The sequence below is a fragment of the Motacilla alba genome, chromosome 4A (genome assembly GCF_015832195.1).
Source record: "Motacilla alba alba isolate MOTALB_02 chromosome 4A, Motacilla_alba_V1.0_pri, whole genome shotgun sequence".
NCBI lineage: Eukaryota > Metazoa > Chordata > Aves > Passeriformes > Motacillidae > Motacilla > Motacilla alba.
The window spans coordinates 7,642,553-7,663,893 of record NC_052045.1 but is presented as its reverse complement, the minus strand read 5'-3'; the positions used below and the strand labels follow the sequence as shown (position 1 = coordinate 7,663,893).

The window sequence follows — 21,341 nt, the reverse complement described above, 5'->3', positions numbered from 1 at the left end:
GCCATGCACAGGAGACAGCTACAGATATAATTGCTGGGGAGAATACTTTATCACATGCTTCACAGTTGTCCTGCAAGAGCAGAAGTAGAACTCTCTCAAATATATCTGCTACAGTCCCTTTCATGTTATATTAAGCTGCATGCAAGTCAGAAATGTGTAAAAGGCCAAAAGTCTCAGTATATGGCCCCAAAATAGGAAGAATGGATTGGTAATTAATATTCTCTGGTAGAAAGTAAACCGAGAGAAAATATGTATAACATCAAGACAAGGCTGAGATAAACAGTTAACAGGAATCTGGAGAGAAAAGGTAATATATGGATAGAAAGAGAAAAGCAAAGCCTCAGAACCAGAAGAGGAGCAGCAGGTCTGCAATGCAGCAGCAGCATGAAATAAAAGTCATCCTATTTCATTTGTCAGGATTTTTTCAGGGCTTATGTTCTAAAGATTATTAAAAGGTAGCAGGAGAAGTGATTTAAGTATATTTGAGCAGAATGAATCAGGCAGGATTCAGAAGTACCATGAGTGAATATTCATTCATTTATTTGCTGAACCACTGTACATTATTAAGAAAGATTTTTGTCAGTAGAAATTCCATTTCTTTCCAGAGGTTTATTAATGGAAAATGTTTTTGAATTTAAGTATATGGTATCAACTTTCAGCAAATACTTACCTTAAACATTCCACACATTAAAATGAACTCCAGGTAGGCTCCTAAGTAACTTAGATGTATAACTATCACACAGAAGCCTTTTTAAGTCATGCTATTTTTTTAAAAAAAGGTGCAGAAAAAAGTAAATATTTTAATAACAGTGAAGGTTTAACAAACTGGCAAGTTTGGAAAAAAATATTCCACCATGGTCCACAAGCCCGTGTTTAACAAACATTACTGTTTGTTTTTTGGTTCAAACCACAGTGAGCTAAGGACGGAAAGACTGCCTAACTTTGAAATTCTTGTCTTCAGCCCGTTTTAATACAACCTTACCTTAAACAGAGGTGTTTTGTGTTCCTTGCCCAGTGCAACATTCCTCTGAGTCCTCGGGGAGGGAGACCGCCTGCTGTCACATCCTTTCTGAAGGGACCCACCCTCTCAGCAGGATAGCTCTGGTAGAGCCAGCAATCCAACACCTCCAGCTTACCTTACTTTTTCTTGGCTTTTAGACCTAGAAACCTATGAATTTGAGGGAAGCCATCACATACCCGTGAGGATATTTGTGATGGATCCATGTGATTTCTGTACTCTCGCTCAGAGGGCTGCTGGGGAAGAACCAGTGCGATAAAAGATGTCAGTTTGAGCTTTGCTTTAGTAACTGGCAAAACTTACATGTGTAGGAACGTGAATCACACACACCAATGTGTGACTCATGCATGAATGGGAAAAAAGTCACTTCAAAAACACTGTTATTTTCCCCTCTTCAGGCCCTGGTAGAATATTGAAGCAGCCCACCTCACCAGGAAAGCAGGTGGTGGTGAGGGACAGAGGTATGTGCTGGGACGGCCCTGCAGCAGCCGGTGCAGGGTGGGGAGAGCTGGCCAAGGAGGGGAGAACACCCCTGGTGAGCCAAGAAAGAGCCAACGACCCTCAACTGGGAGCTGAACCTCTAAAGACCAACTGGACCTGCCCTCACCACCTCCACCACAGCTGGTTGTCAGGAGCACCCCTGAGACAAGAAGACATCACCACTTTTGTCACAAAAGCAAGTAAACCCCATCAAATATTCCCTTGGTTATTTATACCCTGTGTCTCGGGAGTGCAGGAGCCAGTGGTAAAGGGATGGTGGGTAGTTTGGGACAGTGGGGCCAAGGAGCAGCGCTGTGACTGTGCAGGAGGGAACCCATGGCAGCACCCGAGGGGTCGGCACTGCCACTGGTGAGGCTGAACCTTGAGTGCTGTGTCCAGTTCTGGGCCCCTCAGCTCAGGAAGGACATTGAGGTGCTGGACCGGCTCCAGAGAAGGGCAACAGAAGTGGGTGAAGGCCCTGGAGCACAAGTCTGACGGGAGCTCTCGAGGGAGCTGGGGGTGCTTGGCCCGGAGAAAAGGGCGCTTAGGGGGGACCTTACTGCTCCGTACAGCTCCCCACAGGAGGCTGGAGCCGGGCGGGGGTCGGGCTCTTCTCCCGGGGAACCAGCGACAGGACAAGGGGATAAGATCTTAGCTGTGCCAGGGGAGCTTTAGGTTGGACATTAGAGAAAATTTCTTCACAGAAAGGGTGATCAGGCATTGGAACAGGCAGCCCGGGGAGGTGGTGGAGTCACCGTTCCTGGAGGTGTTTAAGGGAAACTGAACGCGGCACTCGGTGCCATGGTCTGGCTGACAAAGTGGTGTTGGGCCATCGGCTGCACTCGATGACCTCAGAGGTCTTTTCCAACCTATATGTCGGTCACTCTGTGACAGCGCGGGCGGCCGAAGTCCCCAGCCCGGGGCGTGCTGACGCTGAAGGGTCCCCGCCGCCCCTCCCTCCCTCCCTCCGCCGTGCCCCGGTCTCGGCCCGCCCGGGGAGGCGGGCGCCGTGACGCCAGGGCCGTGCGGCTGCTCCGCCCCGCGAGGCCGGAGCAGAGACGGAAGCAGCCGCCGTACAGCAGCCGCCGCCTGCAGCCGGAGCCCGACATGGCGCTCTGAGCCAGCCCCGGCCGCGCCGAGAGCCGCCACCCCGGGGGGCCCCGAGCAGCCGCCCCCGCGCCGGGACCGGGGAGCGGGGCATGGGCAGGGCCGCTGCGGGGAGCCCGGCGGGCAGGGGACAGCGGCGCTAGCGACCCCCGCCCGCCCTTCGCGCAGCGCAGCCCCGCGGCCGCGAGGTGAGGAGCCGGCGGCGGGCGGGGGCCGGCGGGCAGGGCGGGGAGGGAAGGAGGGAGCGCGGCCCGCGCTGAAGCCGCCGCCTCCCCGCCGCTTTGTCCTTCCAGGCCCCGCCGCCGCCGCCCAGGAGAAAGAGGCCGAGATCGGGGAGCAGCGGGCGGCGCCCGCCCGGCCGCCGCAGCCCGCCATGGCCCACTCGCCCGTGGCGGTGCAAGTGCCCGGCATGCAGGTGAGCTCCGCACCGGGCCCAAAATGGAGGCGACGGGCCCGGCCCCGGCTCCGGAAGCGGCGCTTGCGGCCCGCACCGGGCGGAGCCGCCGCCGGGGCGCGGGGGGCCGCGGGTGGGCGAAGCGGAGCGGGGCCGCGGGGAGGCCGCGTTCCGGCTGGAGGGAGGCCGGGCCGGGCACCTCGCCGGGGAGCGAGGGAGGCAGGGAGGGAAGCAGGGGCTGCTGCGAGGTAACGGGAGGCTCCGGGGGCCGCGTACCTGCACCCCGGCGGGGGAGAAGGGATTCCCCTCCCTCCTTGCCTCCCTTTGTTCAGGGGTGGCCGCGCCGCATCCAGGAGCACGTAAGAGCCTCTAAAACTGATTAAAGGCGAACTGAAGTTAATCGCAGGGTGTGTGGGTGCGCTGTAAATGACATACCAGGCGCGCTGGCAGGCGGACCTGCTGCAGGACTTCCCCACCACCCTGGCGCTGGGCCTGTAGTGCAGCTTCCCCGAGGATCCTGGGATTCATGGGAAGGTGGTGTCTGCCAGGTCTGGGGGGGATAGAGCACCGGGGAGAGCACCATAGTCTGTCAGAAACCTGCCCCTCTCCTCTCCTGGGAATGAGGCCTAGTGTCGTTTTTGTATGTTTGTGTTACCTGCTTGGAAAACAAACAAGTTGGTATGTTACTGACTTTCATAGGAAAGGTGGAATGCCTCTGACTCTTCATTTTTACTTCTCTGGGTGATCTGATACAAATTTAGCCAGAAATATTTATCAGTGTAAAGGAGTTGAGAACCCAGCTCATTTCTGTGCTGATTTTGGCTTATCGGCCACTGGCAGCCCAGTCAGTGTTTTGAGCATTATCTTAACTTCTGGGATAGTCATACCTGTATAACATCGGGTTTTTTTTCACTTCAAATAATACAGAAACATTTATGATACATCTGTGTGTGGGAAAGATACAGTAGAGAGTTCAGGAGACTTCAGAACAGAAAGTTAATATATCTCTTGGTCAGGTAACTTTATGACTTCCAGAAAGTGTAGAATTGATGTATAAGCAGTATTTATATATTTATGCCAGTTACTATGGTTTACCAGTGCTATGGTTTAGTTTACCTTTCTCTTTTCTAATAATATCTAGGCTTTCTAAAATCTGTTAAATTATGGTCATTCACTGACTTTCTGTTTCTGTAAGAGGACACAAGCCTCATCTTCTCAGCCTACTTGTTCCATTGTGTCAGAATAACTGTTGCATTAGAACATCCTGAAGAATTTTTGTGATAAAAGATTTAAAGGCTTTAGTCTGAGCTTCTTTAATTACAGCCTCTGGGCTTTCTAGTGTGTTTGTATTTGGGAAACTTCTGTTTCAACATTCTAGTTTGTCAATTTCCTATTTTTATATCTGCTTAATGTATTGCTGTCCTATTTACTCTGACTGCCAACACAAAAGGACCTTGAAATTATTTAAGGTTCTGGTTTTTTCATTGTTATACCAATAAACTTTATCCTAATAGCATCCTTATGCCCACTAGTATTGTTATTAGTGTAACCCACAACCCTTAACATATATCAGTGTGTTAAAAAACACTTTTTAAAATATGAGATAAATCCAGATGCGTAGAATCAAACCACAGTTTTTTCCTTGGTGATTTTTTTAATTGAGGCAATTACGCAAGTCCTGAAACCCTCAGAATACAAAAAAGTAGAATTTGGTGTGATGTTACTCTGCTCATTCTTCTTCTAGAAGAGTCATAATACAGAGTGTTTTAGTTTAAATAATAAACGAAAACCAACACAACAACTGCATGGCAGCCTGAGGTAGAAGAGTTGTTTCCTTTGGGGTTTTTTAACCTATCTGGACTATTCAGGCAGGATCATCCAAGGGATGGTAAAAGCATGCCTGCTTCTGCTCAGTGTTAAAGTAAATGTGTGGTGATTGATTGAAGAAGGAATAAACAGGTTCCTCTGTGATGCAAGATGTAATAGTTATGTTAAAACTATCACTGTGGGAAAGTGTAATGCCAAACCTCTTGTTTTGTAATCTGTTGAGGAAAGATTTTATTGAATATAACAGTTGGAAACTGAATTTGTCAGCGAATGTCACAAGCTTGAAGTTTTCGGCTTTATTGTCACCTTATGCTTTCCCTTACATTTGGTTATACAAAAAGTATCATGAAAAATCCAGAAATAAACATGTTATGTAATTCACATACTCCAAAAACAAGGCTTAAGACAGTTTATCACCAAAGTGTATCAGAAGCTTTTTTGACTCTTTTAAGATTTTTCATCTCATGAAGAGTCAGGTCCCCTTTAAAAAAAATCTCAAACATGGAAAATTACAGAAAATCACACAGTTATTTTGGACTTGGAGTCTGACTTTAGTCCCCTGGCAGCAATGACAGACCCAGAGGTGGTATTATCTGTGGCCCTTATGAGTAGTTACAGAGCCATTTGTTTATGTAGTGATTACATTCTGTTTAACCTGTCTTGTGTCCCTAACAAAACCAAATTTTATACCTAACAATTCTTGCCTCTGCAACAACTTCCTAAACACATTCAATTTCCTCGCTCGTTTGGAAAGGCTCCACTTGATGCAGTTGTACAGATTTAACTTAGCCAGCTGCCAAACTTCTAAGCCCGTTCAGGAAGATCCAAGTACTCAGTGTATGTATAACATGAGTGATCTGAAGCTGAACGTGATACCCCAAATTATGGCGTTTTACACAGAATCCAAGATGAGATGGAAAATGGAAAGGGTGGTGAGCACAGTTAGGTATCCTGGTTACAGGAAGCACAGTATGCTGTGAGCTTGATTATCAGGTTTGAGGTCTTATTCAGTAATGTCACAGTAACTCTGTTCCTTGGGATAAAAATATTCAAACTAGTTCTTAGTCTGGAATGCTTTGAGATCTCACAGTGAGAAACCTGTTCACCAGCACTGTCTTCAAGGAATCCAGTTGAACTCCTACAGAACATTTCTGGATACAGCTTGCAGGAGACATGTTGCCTTTGTCTTTGGCAGCCCAGGTGCTGGAAACAGCTGGAGTGAAGGAGGTGCTGGACCCTTATTATTCGTCCTGAGTGCTCTTGTGTTGCCTGGCAGACAGAGTACACAGTTCAGAGCGTTGTTTGTTTCAAGTGATCAGAACATTTCAAGGATGTCATTTGAGATTGATGTGTTTCTGATGAACTTATGTTCTTGGCAGCATCTCACACAATGCTCCAAAACCCTTTACAAATAAAAGAGGTTGGAAACTGTTCACTTGCAAGGGAGTAACAATTAACCTTTCTGAGGTGGACAGGGAGGCTGCTTTTTAATATGTCAGCATTTAAATTTTCTAAATGAGTCTGTAAATTTGTTGGAGCATCACTTAAGTAATAAATGTGATTCTTAGCTGGGTGGAGTTTTAATGTATAAACTTAGCCTTTTCATATTCTAATTTTTCATGCAAAACCTTAAGTCTGTGAAATATTACTTTATTAACTGATAGAAATATTAATTATTTCTATTTTTTGTTAGTATGTGTGTCTTTGGAACCAAGACTTTATGTCCCGTTATCTCTGCTGTCCTACTCATCGAAACACTTTCTGTTTCCTTTCTCGTGGCTTTGTTGATATCTCCTGATGCCGTATGACAGTAGTTTTGTGCACAGCCAGAAAGGTTGTTTAGAGCTGCTCTCCATCTGTTTTTGTTGGCATTCAGGCTATCTTGCAATAAAGAACCTAACTTCCTCTAAAAGTGTAGCGGCCAGGAGCATGTGACCTGTCAGGCAGTGTACTCTGATTCACTATTGAAGGATTGCTTGATTAAGTGAAAACTTGGATGTCAAGGTGAGCTTTGCTCTCTGTGCTGCCAGTTAACAGAGTGGCCGTAGGGCGCTGCTCACTGAACGGCCTGAGCCTGGCAGCTGGAGAGCCCCTCCCTGCAGCCTGCTGGGGCAGATCAGCTAATGCCTAGTTGGGTGAGTAGAGGAAGATGAGAGGTAGTGTTTAATTTTGTAAGTGGTCTTTTCCATAGCCCTAGAAAAAAACCCACATTTTCTCTTAGCTTAGTGCACATCTAGAAACGTGTGGTACCTAAAGCTAGTCTGGAAGTGTGTCAGATTTCTAGTAAACCTTATGCACTGAAGTTAAAAGAATATGGCTTCTGTAAAGAGTAACCAGTCTGTTATTGTAAAATACTTTAATGTTTAGAAAGTGCATGTTAGAGAAACTTAAACCTTCAAAGAAAGATGCATTCAAGGTTCTTTTAATTTATTCTTCTCCTAGGAACTGAGCTGTATCCAGATGCTTCTACGGCAAATTTGAAAAGGCTTTAAACTTTTACTATTGAGAAACGTGTCTTACTTAAGGGAAACTGGAAAGTCTAGCACTTGTTGGACACCAGGAGACTTCCACAGTGCCTAGAAAACTGATGTCTTATGATTAAGTTGATGTGGACTGTGGTGTTTTTTTCCAGTTTCAGTTCCTTGATTGATACTTTGAGCTGTGGTGCAGGTAGACTGCAGGAAGACAGTATTTTAAGCCTCATGGAGAACAAGCCTCTTTTCTGCTTGAAGCACAAAATATTTGTGGAATTCAACACTGCAGTTGTTCCTTTCGTGGTTGTGCAGGGCCTACAAGCTCTATTGTATCCATAGTAGATTCCTGAATCAGCTCAGGCTGTATTAGCTGAACTTGGTTCTTCTCTCTTATGCCTCATGGTAAGGTACTGTGGTGACAAAAAAAGTACAGCTCAGTCATCCTTGTAATGTCTTACTGGTGTCAAAGGAGGAGAGTAGACAGAGCTCTGAAAAATATTCAGGACATGGGAGCTGTGCAGGTGTAATCACTTGGAATTCAGCAGATGCTTTTGTCAGCATTAAAAGTCCAGTCCTGTGGTAGTATTTTCTGTGCATGTTTTACAGTTTTATAGACACATTGAGGGCTTTGACCTGATAATCAGAGGCAAACCAGCTGAAGCTGCAGAGAGCACATAAACCAGCTCACCTTAAACTCTGTGCTGTCCTGTACCATCATACACTGTCAGTTTTGGGCAGAGAATAATATTCCCCCAAAGGTAAAAACATTACATCTGAAAATAGAGTTCTAACTTTTAAAAGGATATAATTGTTATTTTATTCTGGTTTTAACATTGAATGTATTTGCACTGGCTGTTTTTGACCTCCACTGTCTCAGCTTTACAAGTCCTTATGAAAGCTTTGTCTTGCTTTTCTCCTTTTTCTCCAAAAGGAGAATGTATAGCAAGCAATAGTTCAGTAATATATTGCAATTATTTGTTTAGATACATATTTTGAGGGGAGGAGTCTTTCTTTCTATATAGAAACTTGGTGGTAGCCCAGGAGGCATATATATGACTGAGAGTGCCTCTGCAGCAGCATTTGTCCTATGATACCTGTGAAATGTGTTGGTGAAGATAGACAAGAGTAGTAGCCTCAGCTTTCAGTCATCTATAAAAGTGAAAGGCTGAATTTTAAAACCAGTAGTAAAAGTACCACTTGTTTTTTCTTTAGTGACTGTCTTCAGATTTAGAAGTTGTGAAATTTGGAAAATTTTAAGACACTGGTGTTTTGCCTTTCATTTATTCTTGGGGACTGAATTTAATAATTGACTAAAGCATTCAGAAATGGGTTTTGGGAAGATGGGGTTGGAGATGAACGGTACAAAGTTGGTTTTGAAATGCTTCTGTGATAAATAGTTTTTGTCATGCTGTAGTGTCTGCTTGTATGGGATCTTCAAAGAAATTATTGGTGAGGTATCTATTGCGTCAGGAGTCACTGTTCCAAATCCTGCTATTTCTTTCTTACAATAATTGGAAAGAAAATTCCTTGCTAATACTGCCTCACCAGCATTTATTTAAAGAACTGTCATTTGTTCTTTAAATTTAAACATCTTGCAGGTCTTCTGGAACATGTCTGTTCTGCTGATTAGGTGAGGATCACTGAGCACACTCCTTAGCTTTGAAGGAGAAGTTTAAATCTCCTGGGAAGCGTGCCCACCTGGTGATATTCACTGAAATCTCCTCTGCTGCAGGATTGCTAGCCAAAGAGATTTGGCAAAAAGAACTGAATCAGAGAAACTAATACAGGTAGTGACAAGGTAGTAGTAGCTTGCTGGTCTCATTCTTCATCATATTTTGTGCATGTGTTTTGCAGAGATGGGCTATACTGATTAGGTCCATAGCTCAGGAGAGAGCATGGCTCCAACTTAGTTCCTTCTTCATAGGGAAAACTTTGAAGAATTTCAAAAAACTGCAGTTTTTGGAAGTGTGTTGCTGAGATCTGGATTTGAATGGTCTTGATTGAGGCAGCATATCTGAAAAAGCTTTCTGACAAGGTCTGTCATGGTTCTGCATAAATTCTCTGTGCATCAGTGAAGGAAGAAAAGGAGTGAGAAATGTGCAGAAGTCTGCAGGTTTCACACTTGAGCCTTGGAAGGGAGAGTCTGAGAGCCCAGAGTGTCTTCACTGTTTACATGAACCAGAATTCAAGAACCATGTGTTCAGTCCTGGAGGCTGGAGGTTTTTTTCCTGTTTCCTCCTGTTCCCCAATCTTTTGCAGGCTTTCCTCTCAGCTGGGTACTGTTATATGTTCTGAATGTCTGAATAATGTTGACTGGGGGATGATCAGAGGGTGTCTATGCTTTGCTAGATGTCGAGTTGTGTTTCAGTGGAGGCTTCTGTGTTGGGAGCTGAATGCAGAATAATAAAAACAGTGTACAGCTTGAAGCGACCATGAGTGTTGTAACATGCCTAAATGTAAAACACTGAGTAAAAAGATTGAATTTCTACTGATGTAGGTCAGTTAAAAACATAGAGAATTATGAGGGGAGCAAAATGTTCTTGCTGTTGATCCCTCACCTAGGAAGGTGTCATCTGGCAGCTGGTCGTAGCAAGAACATTTTTACATTCCTGCACAGCTTTATTCTAGCCTAGTTGGCAAGAAGAATCTGATTTTTTTTTTTCTCCAGGGTGTTTCTTTTCCTCCCCTCCCCCTTTCCCTTGCCTTTTATGTAATGAGATGCTTTGCCATGCTATGAATGAGCTGCAAAGTAATTGAAAAAGGAGTTTCCTGAAACGGGCAGGTTGGTTCTGGCAGCAGAGGTTTCTTTCTTTGCAGCTCGTTTTGGAGTTGTATTTCTGGTTTTTCCTTGGGTGCTTTTTGTAGCTTCAGGTCCAGTATCATTGATATGATCGAGGGCCAGTGTTCAAGAAGAAAGTACAGCTTTCAAGCTTGTGGTCCTCTAGCCTTAGGGGAGAGGCCAGAAGCTGTAGGATTCTAGTAAATTGCTATTTGCCTTCCTTTCTCCAAATGGTCCCTCCCCAAATGAAAGGAATAGTGATACCCTCTAAGTATGGGGTCCCACTTAGGATTCATTACAGGCAGTCACTATGCCTGGAGCCTTATCTGTGGTAACTAAACTTGTGGCCTGGTCTTCAACCCACCCACACTGTGGTTTGGAGCCATCCTTTTTCAACTAGTCTGTTCGTGCCTCACTTCAATTTTGTTTGGCCTGAAAATAAGTAATGACTTCTTCAGTGGAGAGATTTAGCAAAAGTACTAATGTGTGTCGTACTTGAGGTCTTTCCACTACTTTTTAGTTTATAAATTGGCAAGTTAAAAACCCGGATTTTGTTGTTACTTGTGTTCTACAAGCTCGCTTGTAGTATAATTCTAATCTTATTTACAGGAGGAAGGTCTGTGTATCAAGTCCTGACTTACACAGGAAATGCTAAAATGGCTTCTAGAGTGAGAAGGCCTGTCAAATTTATGTAACAGTTGCCACTTAGCTGGATTTCAATATTACGAAAATGATTGAAATGCTGTAGTGATATAGGTTATTGCTGGCAGAGTTCTGACACGGTTACTCCTTTAAATGGGTGTGGCAAAAATAAAAAAAAATTGTTTGTGCACTGATAAGCAGGCTGGTGCTGAAAGGAAAGGCACACTGCTAAAAGTAGACTGCAGCCCATAAATGGCTATTTTTCCATATTCATATTAGATGTGGCCTTTGAAGTCTCTCTGCAGAATATGTTTTTCAAAGCAGTTCTTAAAATGGAGAGGTTACAAGTGTTCTTAAGCAAGGAGAAATTGCAGTAGTCCTTTATGTTCTGACTTCTGATTCAGATTAGTTCATTGAGGTGGGTGAGTTTCTCATTCAGCAGTCACTTGTCCTGCTCTGTTCAACAGAGAAGATGAAACTTGTTGTGAAAGATCAGTTTGTTGAACTCTTTAATAAGTGCAGAACAGAGTTAGTTGATACACTGGGACACCAGAACCTGTTGATATCTTGAACTGATTTTTGTCTGCATTTCAGGATGTCCATGCTTCTAGCTAGAAAACATTCAGCCACTCACATCTTTTTCAAATCATAATAAAGACTCAATCATGCAATTTGTGGGTGTCCCCCCCCTTAATTTCTCTGATTTTTTTAATAGGCTATGCTCCTCAGAGATGTGAACAGACTGGCAATTATGCAGCTGTATGCAGTGGTTTGAGGACATTTTAAAAATATACTAGGTAGTTAAAAGGTATTGATGCATAGACTAGAAACCAAGTGGGCCTTCATTTGAACTGCAGGATGTGTAGGATATCACCCATAGAGAAACTCTGTCATGAGAAATTGCTCTTTGTTTCCTTTCCTCTGTGCAGAGTGCTCTTTATAAATAATTGGTGTAAATTTTTTTAATTGCCTTGTGTCAAAGAGTTTGTCTTTGTGACATATGGTATTAGTCTTTTTTTGTGCTTATTTATACTTTTTCCTAAGCTGCTTTATGTTGTGTGAAAGAAATGCTAAGAATAGAGGAAGTGAGTTCAGTGGTTTCCATTTCCAGCATAACGTACAATTGACAGCTCGCATCTGCCACGGGTCGGAGGTGCTTTGAATACGAAGGTGATTCTTTCCTTCAAAATCTGACAATAGGTGGATTTGAATGCTGATTTTAGAGGTTTGATAGTCATAGGAATTCTCAAGCAGTTCGCCTTATGGCTGACTTGATGAAAACAAAGCCACATACGTTTTTGCTTGCTGTTTTTGCTTTTATATGAAGTTCCCTAGGTTCTCACTAAAAATGGCAATGAGTCTTGGCCTTGTCAGATAAGAGAGATGTTTCATAAAGGGTGTAACGGAGGTCAGGTCCCATTTAAGGACAGCAAAACCCAGATCTAGTTTTTATTACCACTGAGTAGAAAAACTTGTAGATAATGTAGATATTTGATAAAATCAAATGGTTTTGTTATTAAACTAATATTCTCTGCATATGTATCATACTGTTCCAGTAAATATAAACAAATTCTGATGTCTTAGTCTTGAACAGGACTGCAGGGCAACATCTGAGTTTATTTACATACCAAAATAGCTGAAAAAAAGTGTGTATATGTTGAAGAGGAAGAAAAAGAGATGTCTACAGATTCTACCCTTGTCTTGAATGTCAGCAGGTTCATTTTTTCTTATTCTTTTTAACTAATAATGGATCTGCACCTGTGCCTTCATTAACTTCAAACTGTTTAAATTTTCATGTATACACACACATGCCTATGGCACAGTTTCTGTGAGTAACTTACTTATGCAAGTAAAATACCAAAATATATAATTTATGTGAATAAATATTGTTACATGTTTTAATATGCATGGTGTATAATTAGTGTGTATATATATATATAATATCTGAAACTGCATGCAGATAGTGTATGGCAGGAGATAAAGAAGACTATCTGTTGATTAACACATTACTCCCAAGAAGTACTGTAGCCTCTCAAGTTTGTCAGTCTTACTCCCTCTTAATTTTATTTTTGGAAGGTCTGAACAGAATAAAAATTTAAGAGGTACTTTATTATCTGAGAATAGGTAAATGCCTGCAAATGGAATTGCTGGAAATTACAGTCTTTTAAACACAGATAATTCTGATGGCTTCCAAAGATACCAGGGTCTGTTAGGCTGCCACAGTAGTGGGTGCTTGAAAAACATGAGTAAACACTCTATGGGCTTCTCTTACCAGCCTTTTATAAAATCCTTTGAACTGATTATTATATCATTATTTAATGCATATTTGGGTAATGTAGTTGTGAGTGTAGGTGAGCTGCTCTGCAGCAGTGCTACAATTCTAAGGGATCTTCTGTTCCAGATAAAGCCTGGGAGGTGCTTGAAAGTCCTCATAGTGTGACTGCATTTCTCAGTCAGGTTTTAGAAATACTGTTAAGACAAGAGGATATATGTTCTCACACTGACAGACTACTTAGAAGAAATCTCACAGGACAGTTAAAATTGTTGCTTTAGGAATCCTGGAGGATGCTGGGTGCTTGATTTTGTTAGAATCAAAGCATTCGTTCTGTCTCTGTCCAAGATTCTTTGAAGTTTTGTTTTTTCATTCAGTTGTGTTCAGTACCTTTGAACGAAATTCATCAATGAGTGTTTTCAGAAGACCTATTTCTGTGAAAAAGCTGTCCTGTACCGACAGATCTGGATGCAGCCTGACATATTTTTTTCTTCTGATTTGGTCTGTGTCATTAGATTTCTGTATAATCTTGGAAGTTACATATTCAGTATGTTTTAAGTTTGTTTTAAAGGAAGAATTCAGACTCTGAAGAACAGGTACATGATAGGGTGAGAGGTGAAAAGGTGAGTCAGCGAGTCAGTCTTTTAGCAGAACACAGCCAGGACATTGCTTCAGAAACATGTGTTTATTGGAATCAGAGGAAAGAGGTTATATAAGCCAGATTGGCAGAATGCTTGACACAACAACTGGCAAAAATTATGTTAAAAAAAAGTATGCTGGAAAAAATGATGCTATAGTGTTTTTTATTTGGGGCTTCTAAGCAGGTGGTCAGGCTGGATGACCTCCTGAGGTCCTTTTGGAGCCAGATTGTGTGACTTTGTGTGCACATACAGGTGTGTATAAACACATACAGAGATGGTGCACGGTTGAATAAGAGAGGAGGAGGGATTTCCTGAGGGCCTCAGGCTGTGTGCTGTGCTGTGCTGGTGAAATGGTGCACTTGGAAAGGCTGCAGAGGGCTTGTGTTGTCACGCTTGTGCTGGTGCTCTTAGTCACACTGGCGGGATGGAGCTGGCATGTGGATGTGCCTGTGCTTGTCAGACTTGTTGCTGCTTTTGTCTGGAACTGGGCTTAGGGAGGGAGAGAGAAGACATTCTCTGCCTGATTTGTCCACTTATAGGTATTATCTTTGGAGAGGTGATGATAGAGTCCATGTAGTGTCTTTTGTGTTGTTACCATCTGCTGCCCAACAGACATGGCTTCCCATGGAAACCAATATATATTTTAAAAAAAGAATACTGGTTATTTGTGCAGGCACCTTTCAAAGTTTTTTTCCATTTCAGTGAAAAATCTGTGAAACAACAAGGAATAACAATGGGTGGTTTTGCGCAGGAGTGTTAATAGTGTTAAAAATCTTAATTTCTACCATATTAGAAGTTTAGCTGGCAGCTGTGCTGCAGAAATTTACTGGTATGTATTGAGGATGTGTATACACACATATGTACTGTTATTTCTAAAAAATATATCTCCATCCTTTTCTATACATTTGTTTATGGAGCAGTCTTTTAAAGTTTTGTTTTGTTTTCATTAGTTACAGAAAAACATTCCTGTAGAACAGTAGGCTTAAGGAAATTAAGAAAGGTAAAAGCAAATCTGTTTCAAAATACAGTCTTTGTTCTCAGGCCATGTTTTAAGTTATGTAGTGTTACAAGTTTGAAGTCTTTCCAAAGGACATTATCTCAATATTAGCTGTAGTTGGTCAGAAATATTTGTCCTTATCCTGAAGTGTCCTACAGTCCCTTGTCAGTCTCGGTGAGTAACAGAAGCTGTAAAGCTGACTTTGCTTGCTGTGAGAGGATTTTCTGAGAATAGAAAGATGTGACTGTTTCCTCAAGTAGTCCTGCACAGTTTGTTCTCCTCTGATGCCCCTCTGTTCCACCTCCTCCTCCCAGGGATGTGTACATGGAGTTCTGCAGCACTGGGAAGTACAGCCGTGACTGATCTCCCTGTACTCCAGCACTCACACATAATGGCATCAGGAGTTGTTGGAAGATAAAATAGCTTTTAAAGCTCTGATTCACCTGAAGTAGCTTGGGGGAAGGAATTTGTAGGCCTGGTTTGTTCTGTTGATGGTGGGTGAGTAGGTGTATAGGATGGAGTGGTTTGCTTTTCTACTGGGGAGCCCACAGGGGTTTTCTGCTTAAGGCTTCTACCCCAGAAAAATCCAAGTGTTGCCCTTTGAGGTGATCAGGCATTTATGAAGGGCTGGATTAGCTGAGCATGTCTGTTATGAAATTGCTTTTCTTTTATCTGACTGGAAGTGCTTAACAGGTTTAATCTCAAATTAACAGTACCTGTTAGTATGAATGACTCCTGAAATCCCAGATTCCAAGTATGTCTTAAATTGAAGCTAGGTTTTGTGAAGATGAGTATTTAAGCATCAATAGAAAGTTTTGCCAGTCATCTCTCTTGTTTCTTGGAAGTGTGTGTCTTTGTTTATTGTAAATTGAGAACTACCAGTTAATTATTCCTTATTGTAACTAATGCAGTTGAGAAATGAGCCTGGCTAGAGGACAGTTTGGAATCTTACCTGGCAGCAGGGAAAGGCTGGGTGGCAGTCACTGCTGCTTTTGCCACACTTGTCACTACAATAATTTTTTGGAGCATGCCTGAAAATAGATTTTAAATTCAGATGTTTTTAAAAAATTGTTTTTACTCTTAGTGATGAAATGATGGCAGGAGCTGGGTTCTGTGACCATTTTAACTAAAAACTTTATGAGCACCTGAAGGCTTCAGTCATTTTCTTTCCCAGTATAACAAAATTAGTTCTTCCAGGTTTCAAACCAAATAGGTTCTTTTTTTATTTGCTTTGATTGTGTATTTGTTCATATTTTAGGTCTTTCCCTGTCTCTATCAGAAGAACAGAAGAAAATACATTTTTTTTTGTTTAACTCTTTCTAGGAATTGTTTTTAAAGAAGCAGAGTAGCAATGAGCTCATTTTAGACAAAAGGGAAATTCCTCATTCCACAGTTGTGATGTGCTGCTCAGTAGCAGCAGTGTGTCTTGTCTATTTGCAAAATCTAGAAATCTTACCTCCACAGATCAGTATGAATGTGCTGTACTAATTCATGTTCCCTCCTCTTGTGATAGCAGAAATAACAGCTTGGTGTATATGAGCAGTGAACTGATTCAGCTGAAAATAAACCTGGAAAATCATATGGTTAACTCTTGGCTAAATCTGTTTCCTGATTCATTTCACCGTATTGTGGAATGGTTCTGGTCAAAGGGAAGAAGCAACACTAAGGGCCCAGATATAAGAAAATGGAACTGTCCATTTTGGACTAGCTTAAAGTACTAATGCATTTTTTTTCCCCAGTAAAGATTTTCCCAGGAATTTGCAAGAACACCAATGTAAAGTTATTTTCTGGAGTTTCATGTTGATGCTTGAGTATTTGGTTGTGTAGGGTAATCTGTGCTTTAGGTTAAATGTCTGCTTTTGCCAAACCTGCCACTTCTTTTGCTGGATCTGACTTTTGGAATGTGAGAGAGATGCAGAGCAAAGCATTTCTTCCATATTTTCAAATTTTCTTACTGAATTAGAGGGCTTTTTTTTCAGGCAGGGATATTTCTTTATTCAGCACTGATTTGTGCAGTCAGTTGCCCAGTTCTGGTAGCAGTAAGGTGTTTAATTCTGTTGCTCTGCAAAGCATGGGCTGTTCTGTTCTTATGTTGTGTCTGACCTCTTCAAAATGTTTCTCTGTAAACTTTTGTACTCTCATCTCAAGTTCTGCATTGTTAAACTGTGAAGTGTGTCATCCATGTCCTTCAAAAGCCAGTGCTCTGATGTTGGGATGTGCAAGGTTCTCTAAGCTACATGGCATGCTTTATGTTGAAGGGAAAATCAGAATTTGCTTCCTTTTTGTTGCCCTCCCGACTACTTGTCTACTAAGAAATTTACTTACTTGTCTGCTAAGAAATCTACTTGACTACTAAGAAATGTAAAATATTTTTATAATAACCAGTCTGGTGATTTTAAGAGTAGTTATTCAGCAGAGATTCCAAACCAGCAGTATCCTCAGCAGTGCTCTGCTCCCCTCTGTAAGGCACATCTGGTGATACCAGCCAGTTCCAAGGAGGGCCGTGGGTCCAGCACTCCATGACAGCTTCTCATTCCTTTGCTGAGCACCTCTGTCCCTTTGGCTCATCTTTCTGTCAGTCCTTTCAACTGCCCCAAAGACACCTGGTCTCACCTGATCTCAGACTCTGGCAGTCGAGCCATCCTCTCCTGGGCACCCCTCACTGTGTTACATGCCAGGGAGCTGTGCCTGCGCCAGGCTCTTGGCCAGGTGGGAAGCCCAGCCTTTTCTGCCTGGGGGATGTTGGTGGTGGTCCTGTGCCAGTAATTTCATTCCCCAGTCTTCTGAATTCCTGCACAGACAGGATTAATGTTAAGAACAGCTCTATTCTTTAAAGGGTGGTTATGTGAGGAAGTGAAATGAGGTTTGTACCTGGCTCCCTCCCTGGTAAGGCTCACTTACCTTTGACAGAATTGCATAATGTATGTTCTGTAACTAATAGCTGAATTGGAAGTTAGTGTGTAGGAAATAAATTTACCTGATGCAACCCTTGTGGTGATGGTAAACCTGAATGGCGTGCTTCTTGGGGAGTAATGACGGCTGATAACTTGGAAGTAGATTAGGCAACTCATGTGTCTTTTTCCCCTTTTTCTTTCTTTTTCTAGAACCACAGAGCAGACCCAGAAGAACTCTTCACAAAATTGGAACGCATTGGGAAGGGCTCCTTTGGTGAGGTCTTCAAAGGAATCGATAATCGGACACAGCAAGTGGTTGCCATAAAAATCATAGACCTTGAGGAAGCAGAAGATGAAATAGAAGATATACAGCAAGAGATAACTGTTTTAAGTCAGTGTGATAGTCCTTATGTAACAAAATACTATGGATCATATTTAAAGGTAATGTATAATATTGCACAAAGAATGCTGCTATGAAAATCATCTAAAATTAAGGAAGATTTATTGTGCCAACTTGGCATTTTTGTTAGTTTTTTTTTTCTTTGAGCGGAGTTTTTCACTTAATTTTTCTCTTTTTGCTGCTTGCTCTTTGGGCCTGGGATTTGCACAAAATGGCTAAAGAATTAACAGAGTTGATAAAGGATTCTTTCTGCCATTGCTTTTGGGCCTTGGTTTTCTCTTCTCCCTCCACAATCCCTAGCACAATTTTATGGCCTTTCTGAGCAAAAGAAATACACCTTCATAATTAGAGAAGCAAAAGCTGTTCCTGGTGTGGAAAGAAACCCTGCATCATGTAAAATGTGTTGGCAGTTATGCAGCGTAGTAGGCCTGAGACAAAGTAACACTGATATCAGCAGAGTTATGTAACCACCGTGTGAAATGTTATCTAAGGCATAATTGAACAAACAAACAAAAATTAAAACCTACAGAAAACCAAAATGTTGAGAAAACCTTAAATACTGCTTAAATGTTTTATGCTGCTGACATATTTTAGGTGACTTTTAAAAAATCCCTGAAAACATTTAACATAAGCTAAAGTTTTAGTTATAGTTCAAAGTATACTATGTATCGGGGAGGGGTTATTTGCTTGTGTTTGGGTTTGTTTTGTTGGTTTTGGTTTGTTTGCTTCAGTTTGGAAGTTTTTTCTGTTTGGTTCTGGGTTTTGGTGCTTGGTCTCCCTGTCAGCATTTCTGCTTTTTTGAGGTGTAGTGGGGTTTTGTACGTTTTAGAGACAGATTTCTGATAAGTGTTCTCTGTCTAACACTTGTGCTGTATCTTTCAGTGATACATAAAAGTATTTGCAGAATTTTAGTAATATTCTTTGTAGATTTTGCTTTTTTCCATTTAAATTGCAAAAGTATTTAATCTTTTATATTTTAATACTAAGTGAGCAAGTTATTTTTCCAATATTTCCAGTATATTTAGTATACTCCAAATACTAAATTCTCATTTTGGCTAATGTAAGACAGCTGTAGTGAGTTCTTCACACCTGAGTAGACATACTAATTGCCATTGATAACCCATTTTTGCTTCTCTTTATTGGGCTCCATCAGTGGGATTTTTGTTTTGTTTGTGAATAAGTAATAAATGTCTGAGAAGTAGGATTTGCTTTCTACCATCACAGCATATTAGGACAAGTAGGTTCATTTCAACATAACTTTGAGTTCAACTAGTAAGGTTCCCCTGGAGCAGTGCACGAATGGTGCTGCAGATCCAGACATGATTGGTCTTTTTTACAGTCCTTTATTTTCTATGATGAGTTAAGTCCTAAATTCTACTCTCCTGCATATCCATCATTTCAGCTTTGTGCTGTAAAAGCCCAGTTGTTTGCCCTGAAGTGCAAACAGGTCAAAGTAAGTCTTGGAAAGTGTTTTCACTTGTCAGTGTTGTTGCTTGGAAAAGTGTTTTGTGAAATCTCAGAATTGAGCAGTGATTTCAGCAGATATGAATGGAGGAATTAAACTTTGATTGGGTGGGGATTTGTTTGTTCCTTATTTTCTCAGAGGTGGGGGGTGGAAAAAGCTTTGTAAGTTATGGATTGGATAGGGAAAGAAAATAGTCTTATTATTTACAGCAATATAGGCGTGGAAAGTAAACTCTAGTTATTCTATCAGTGCTATGCTGCTATTAAATTCTGCTTATGTTTTTTTATTTAAAAAGAATTCTTGGCAAATGTAGGATCATGTTAATGCTGCAGTACTCTTCTCAGCTCTATGTGAGTTCTTTCCGTTTGTGTTCTAAATGGATACATTCTGAAAGATTAATGCTGATCTCTTGTTTACTTTTCACACTTGGAAAGTTTTTGGGGAAGGAAAATTTCTGTGCATGGAGTTGGGGGAGGTGTTTGTGGAATTTTGGTTACTTTCTCATTCACTTAAGAAATTCCTCTTAAAAAAAAAAAAAAGTAAAAACTTGTTCTAAGGAATGTTTTCCATCCCAGAGTAGCATGATAGGTAATTCTGCTGCTTGCTGTTCATATTCATAATGATCCTATATGTTTATTCCTGGGTACTTCAATTTATACATAAAGATCACTGAAAAATTTCTAGAAACAATTTTTAAGATAATGGTTAAAAAAAGCATGAGGTAAATAGAAGGTATTTCAAAATTGAAGATAGCTTTTTTTTTTCTTTTGCATCTTTATTTACAGGCAAACAAAACAGTTGAGCCAGTGTGCTGTGTTTCAGATCATGCTTTATGAACTAGAAATAGTTTACTAAAGTGTATTAATCATATATGTAATGTATCTCTCTCTGAAGCTGTAGAAATGTTTGTAGTTTTACACTGTTCAAAGAGTCTCAGTGTTTTCCTGACTAAATACCAAAGCAAACCCTCAGTGCAAAGGCATTCAGGTTGCCTGCAGCACTTAACTGATATTTCTCTAGTTCAGTAATCTAGATCTTACTAGATTTTATAGTTTCTACTTTGAGGAAATCACCACTGAGACCATGTGTTGGCTTCCGCTTTATCATGTAAGCCACAGTTCATCCAGTTGAACTGTAGTGGAACATCTTCTGTTGTAACTTACTCTTTTTTTAACCAATTTTAACTAAGCTTAGAGTAAGCAGATTGTTCTTGTCATCATTTTGTAGTTTTTGAGTTTTCCCTCCAGCAAGATAGTTGATAGCTAAAAGTTGTTACTACTAAATCATGGAAGAAGAGATGTAATTGTGAGGGGGTTCTAATTGCAGACATTTCAGATGAGAGATTTTGGTTTTTGTACCAATGGTAAGGTCTGTTCTACATGTTCTGTATCTTGACAGTTTCTTTGCACTTCAGGATGCAGAGGCAGCCTTGTGGCTGAAGGAGATGGGGTGGCCCAGTCCCAGGGAGCCTGGGGCTTGCCAGCTGCATGCAGGCTGTCCCAGATGCCCCTGCTGCTGAAAGGCAGAAAGGAAGAGTGTCTTTATTTGAATTACTTGGCTTACTAACTTGTGACATTCTGCAGCCTAGGTCTTCATTAGGTACAACTTGTATATCCAACCTGTAAATGTGGTTTTTAAAGTATGGACAGTCCTTTAATAGTTTTCCTAGCAGTGCAGTGTTACTTGTCTGTTATCAAGTCTTTTAGTCTTAAAAAACCTTATCATTGGTACAAGATGGCAAGGTCTGCTTCCTTGAGGTTCTTGTGATGAAGTTGATGCCAGTCATTGTGACACAAAAAGGTACAAAATCCCCATATCATGGCAGCGTGGGATATCCTGTGGTTCAAATGGGAGTTTCCCATTGAATTAACCTTAAAGCTTAGGTATTAGTAATTTTTTCCTAAATTTTCTGTAGGTGTCTGCAAGATCAGTAGTGTTTTGTAAACATACT

The 21,341-nt window shown here is 41.5% G+C and overlaps 1 protein-coding gene across 1 annotated transcript in view; it reads left to right on the top strand.

Moving 5' to 3' along the window:
- Positions 1-2,525: 2,525 nt before the first annotated feature.
- Positions 2,526-21,341, top strand: part of STK26 (serine/threonine kinase 26) — a 35,704-nt gene continuing 16,888 nt past the window's right edge. Inside the window, exons 1-3 of the mRNA XM_038122657.1 lie at positions 2,526-2,793; positions 2,899-3,020; positions 17,736-17,966. Coding sequence (XP_037978585.1) covers positions 2,979-3,020; positions 17,736-17,966 — 273 coding nt within the window. The 5' untranslated portion in view covers positions 2,526-2,793; positions 2,899-2,978. The remainder of the gene's footprint in view (positions 2,794-2,898; positions 3,021-17,735; positions 17,967-21,341) is intronic.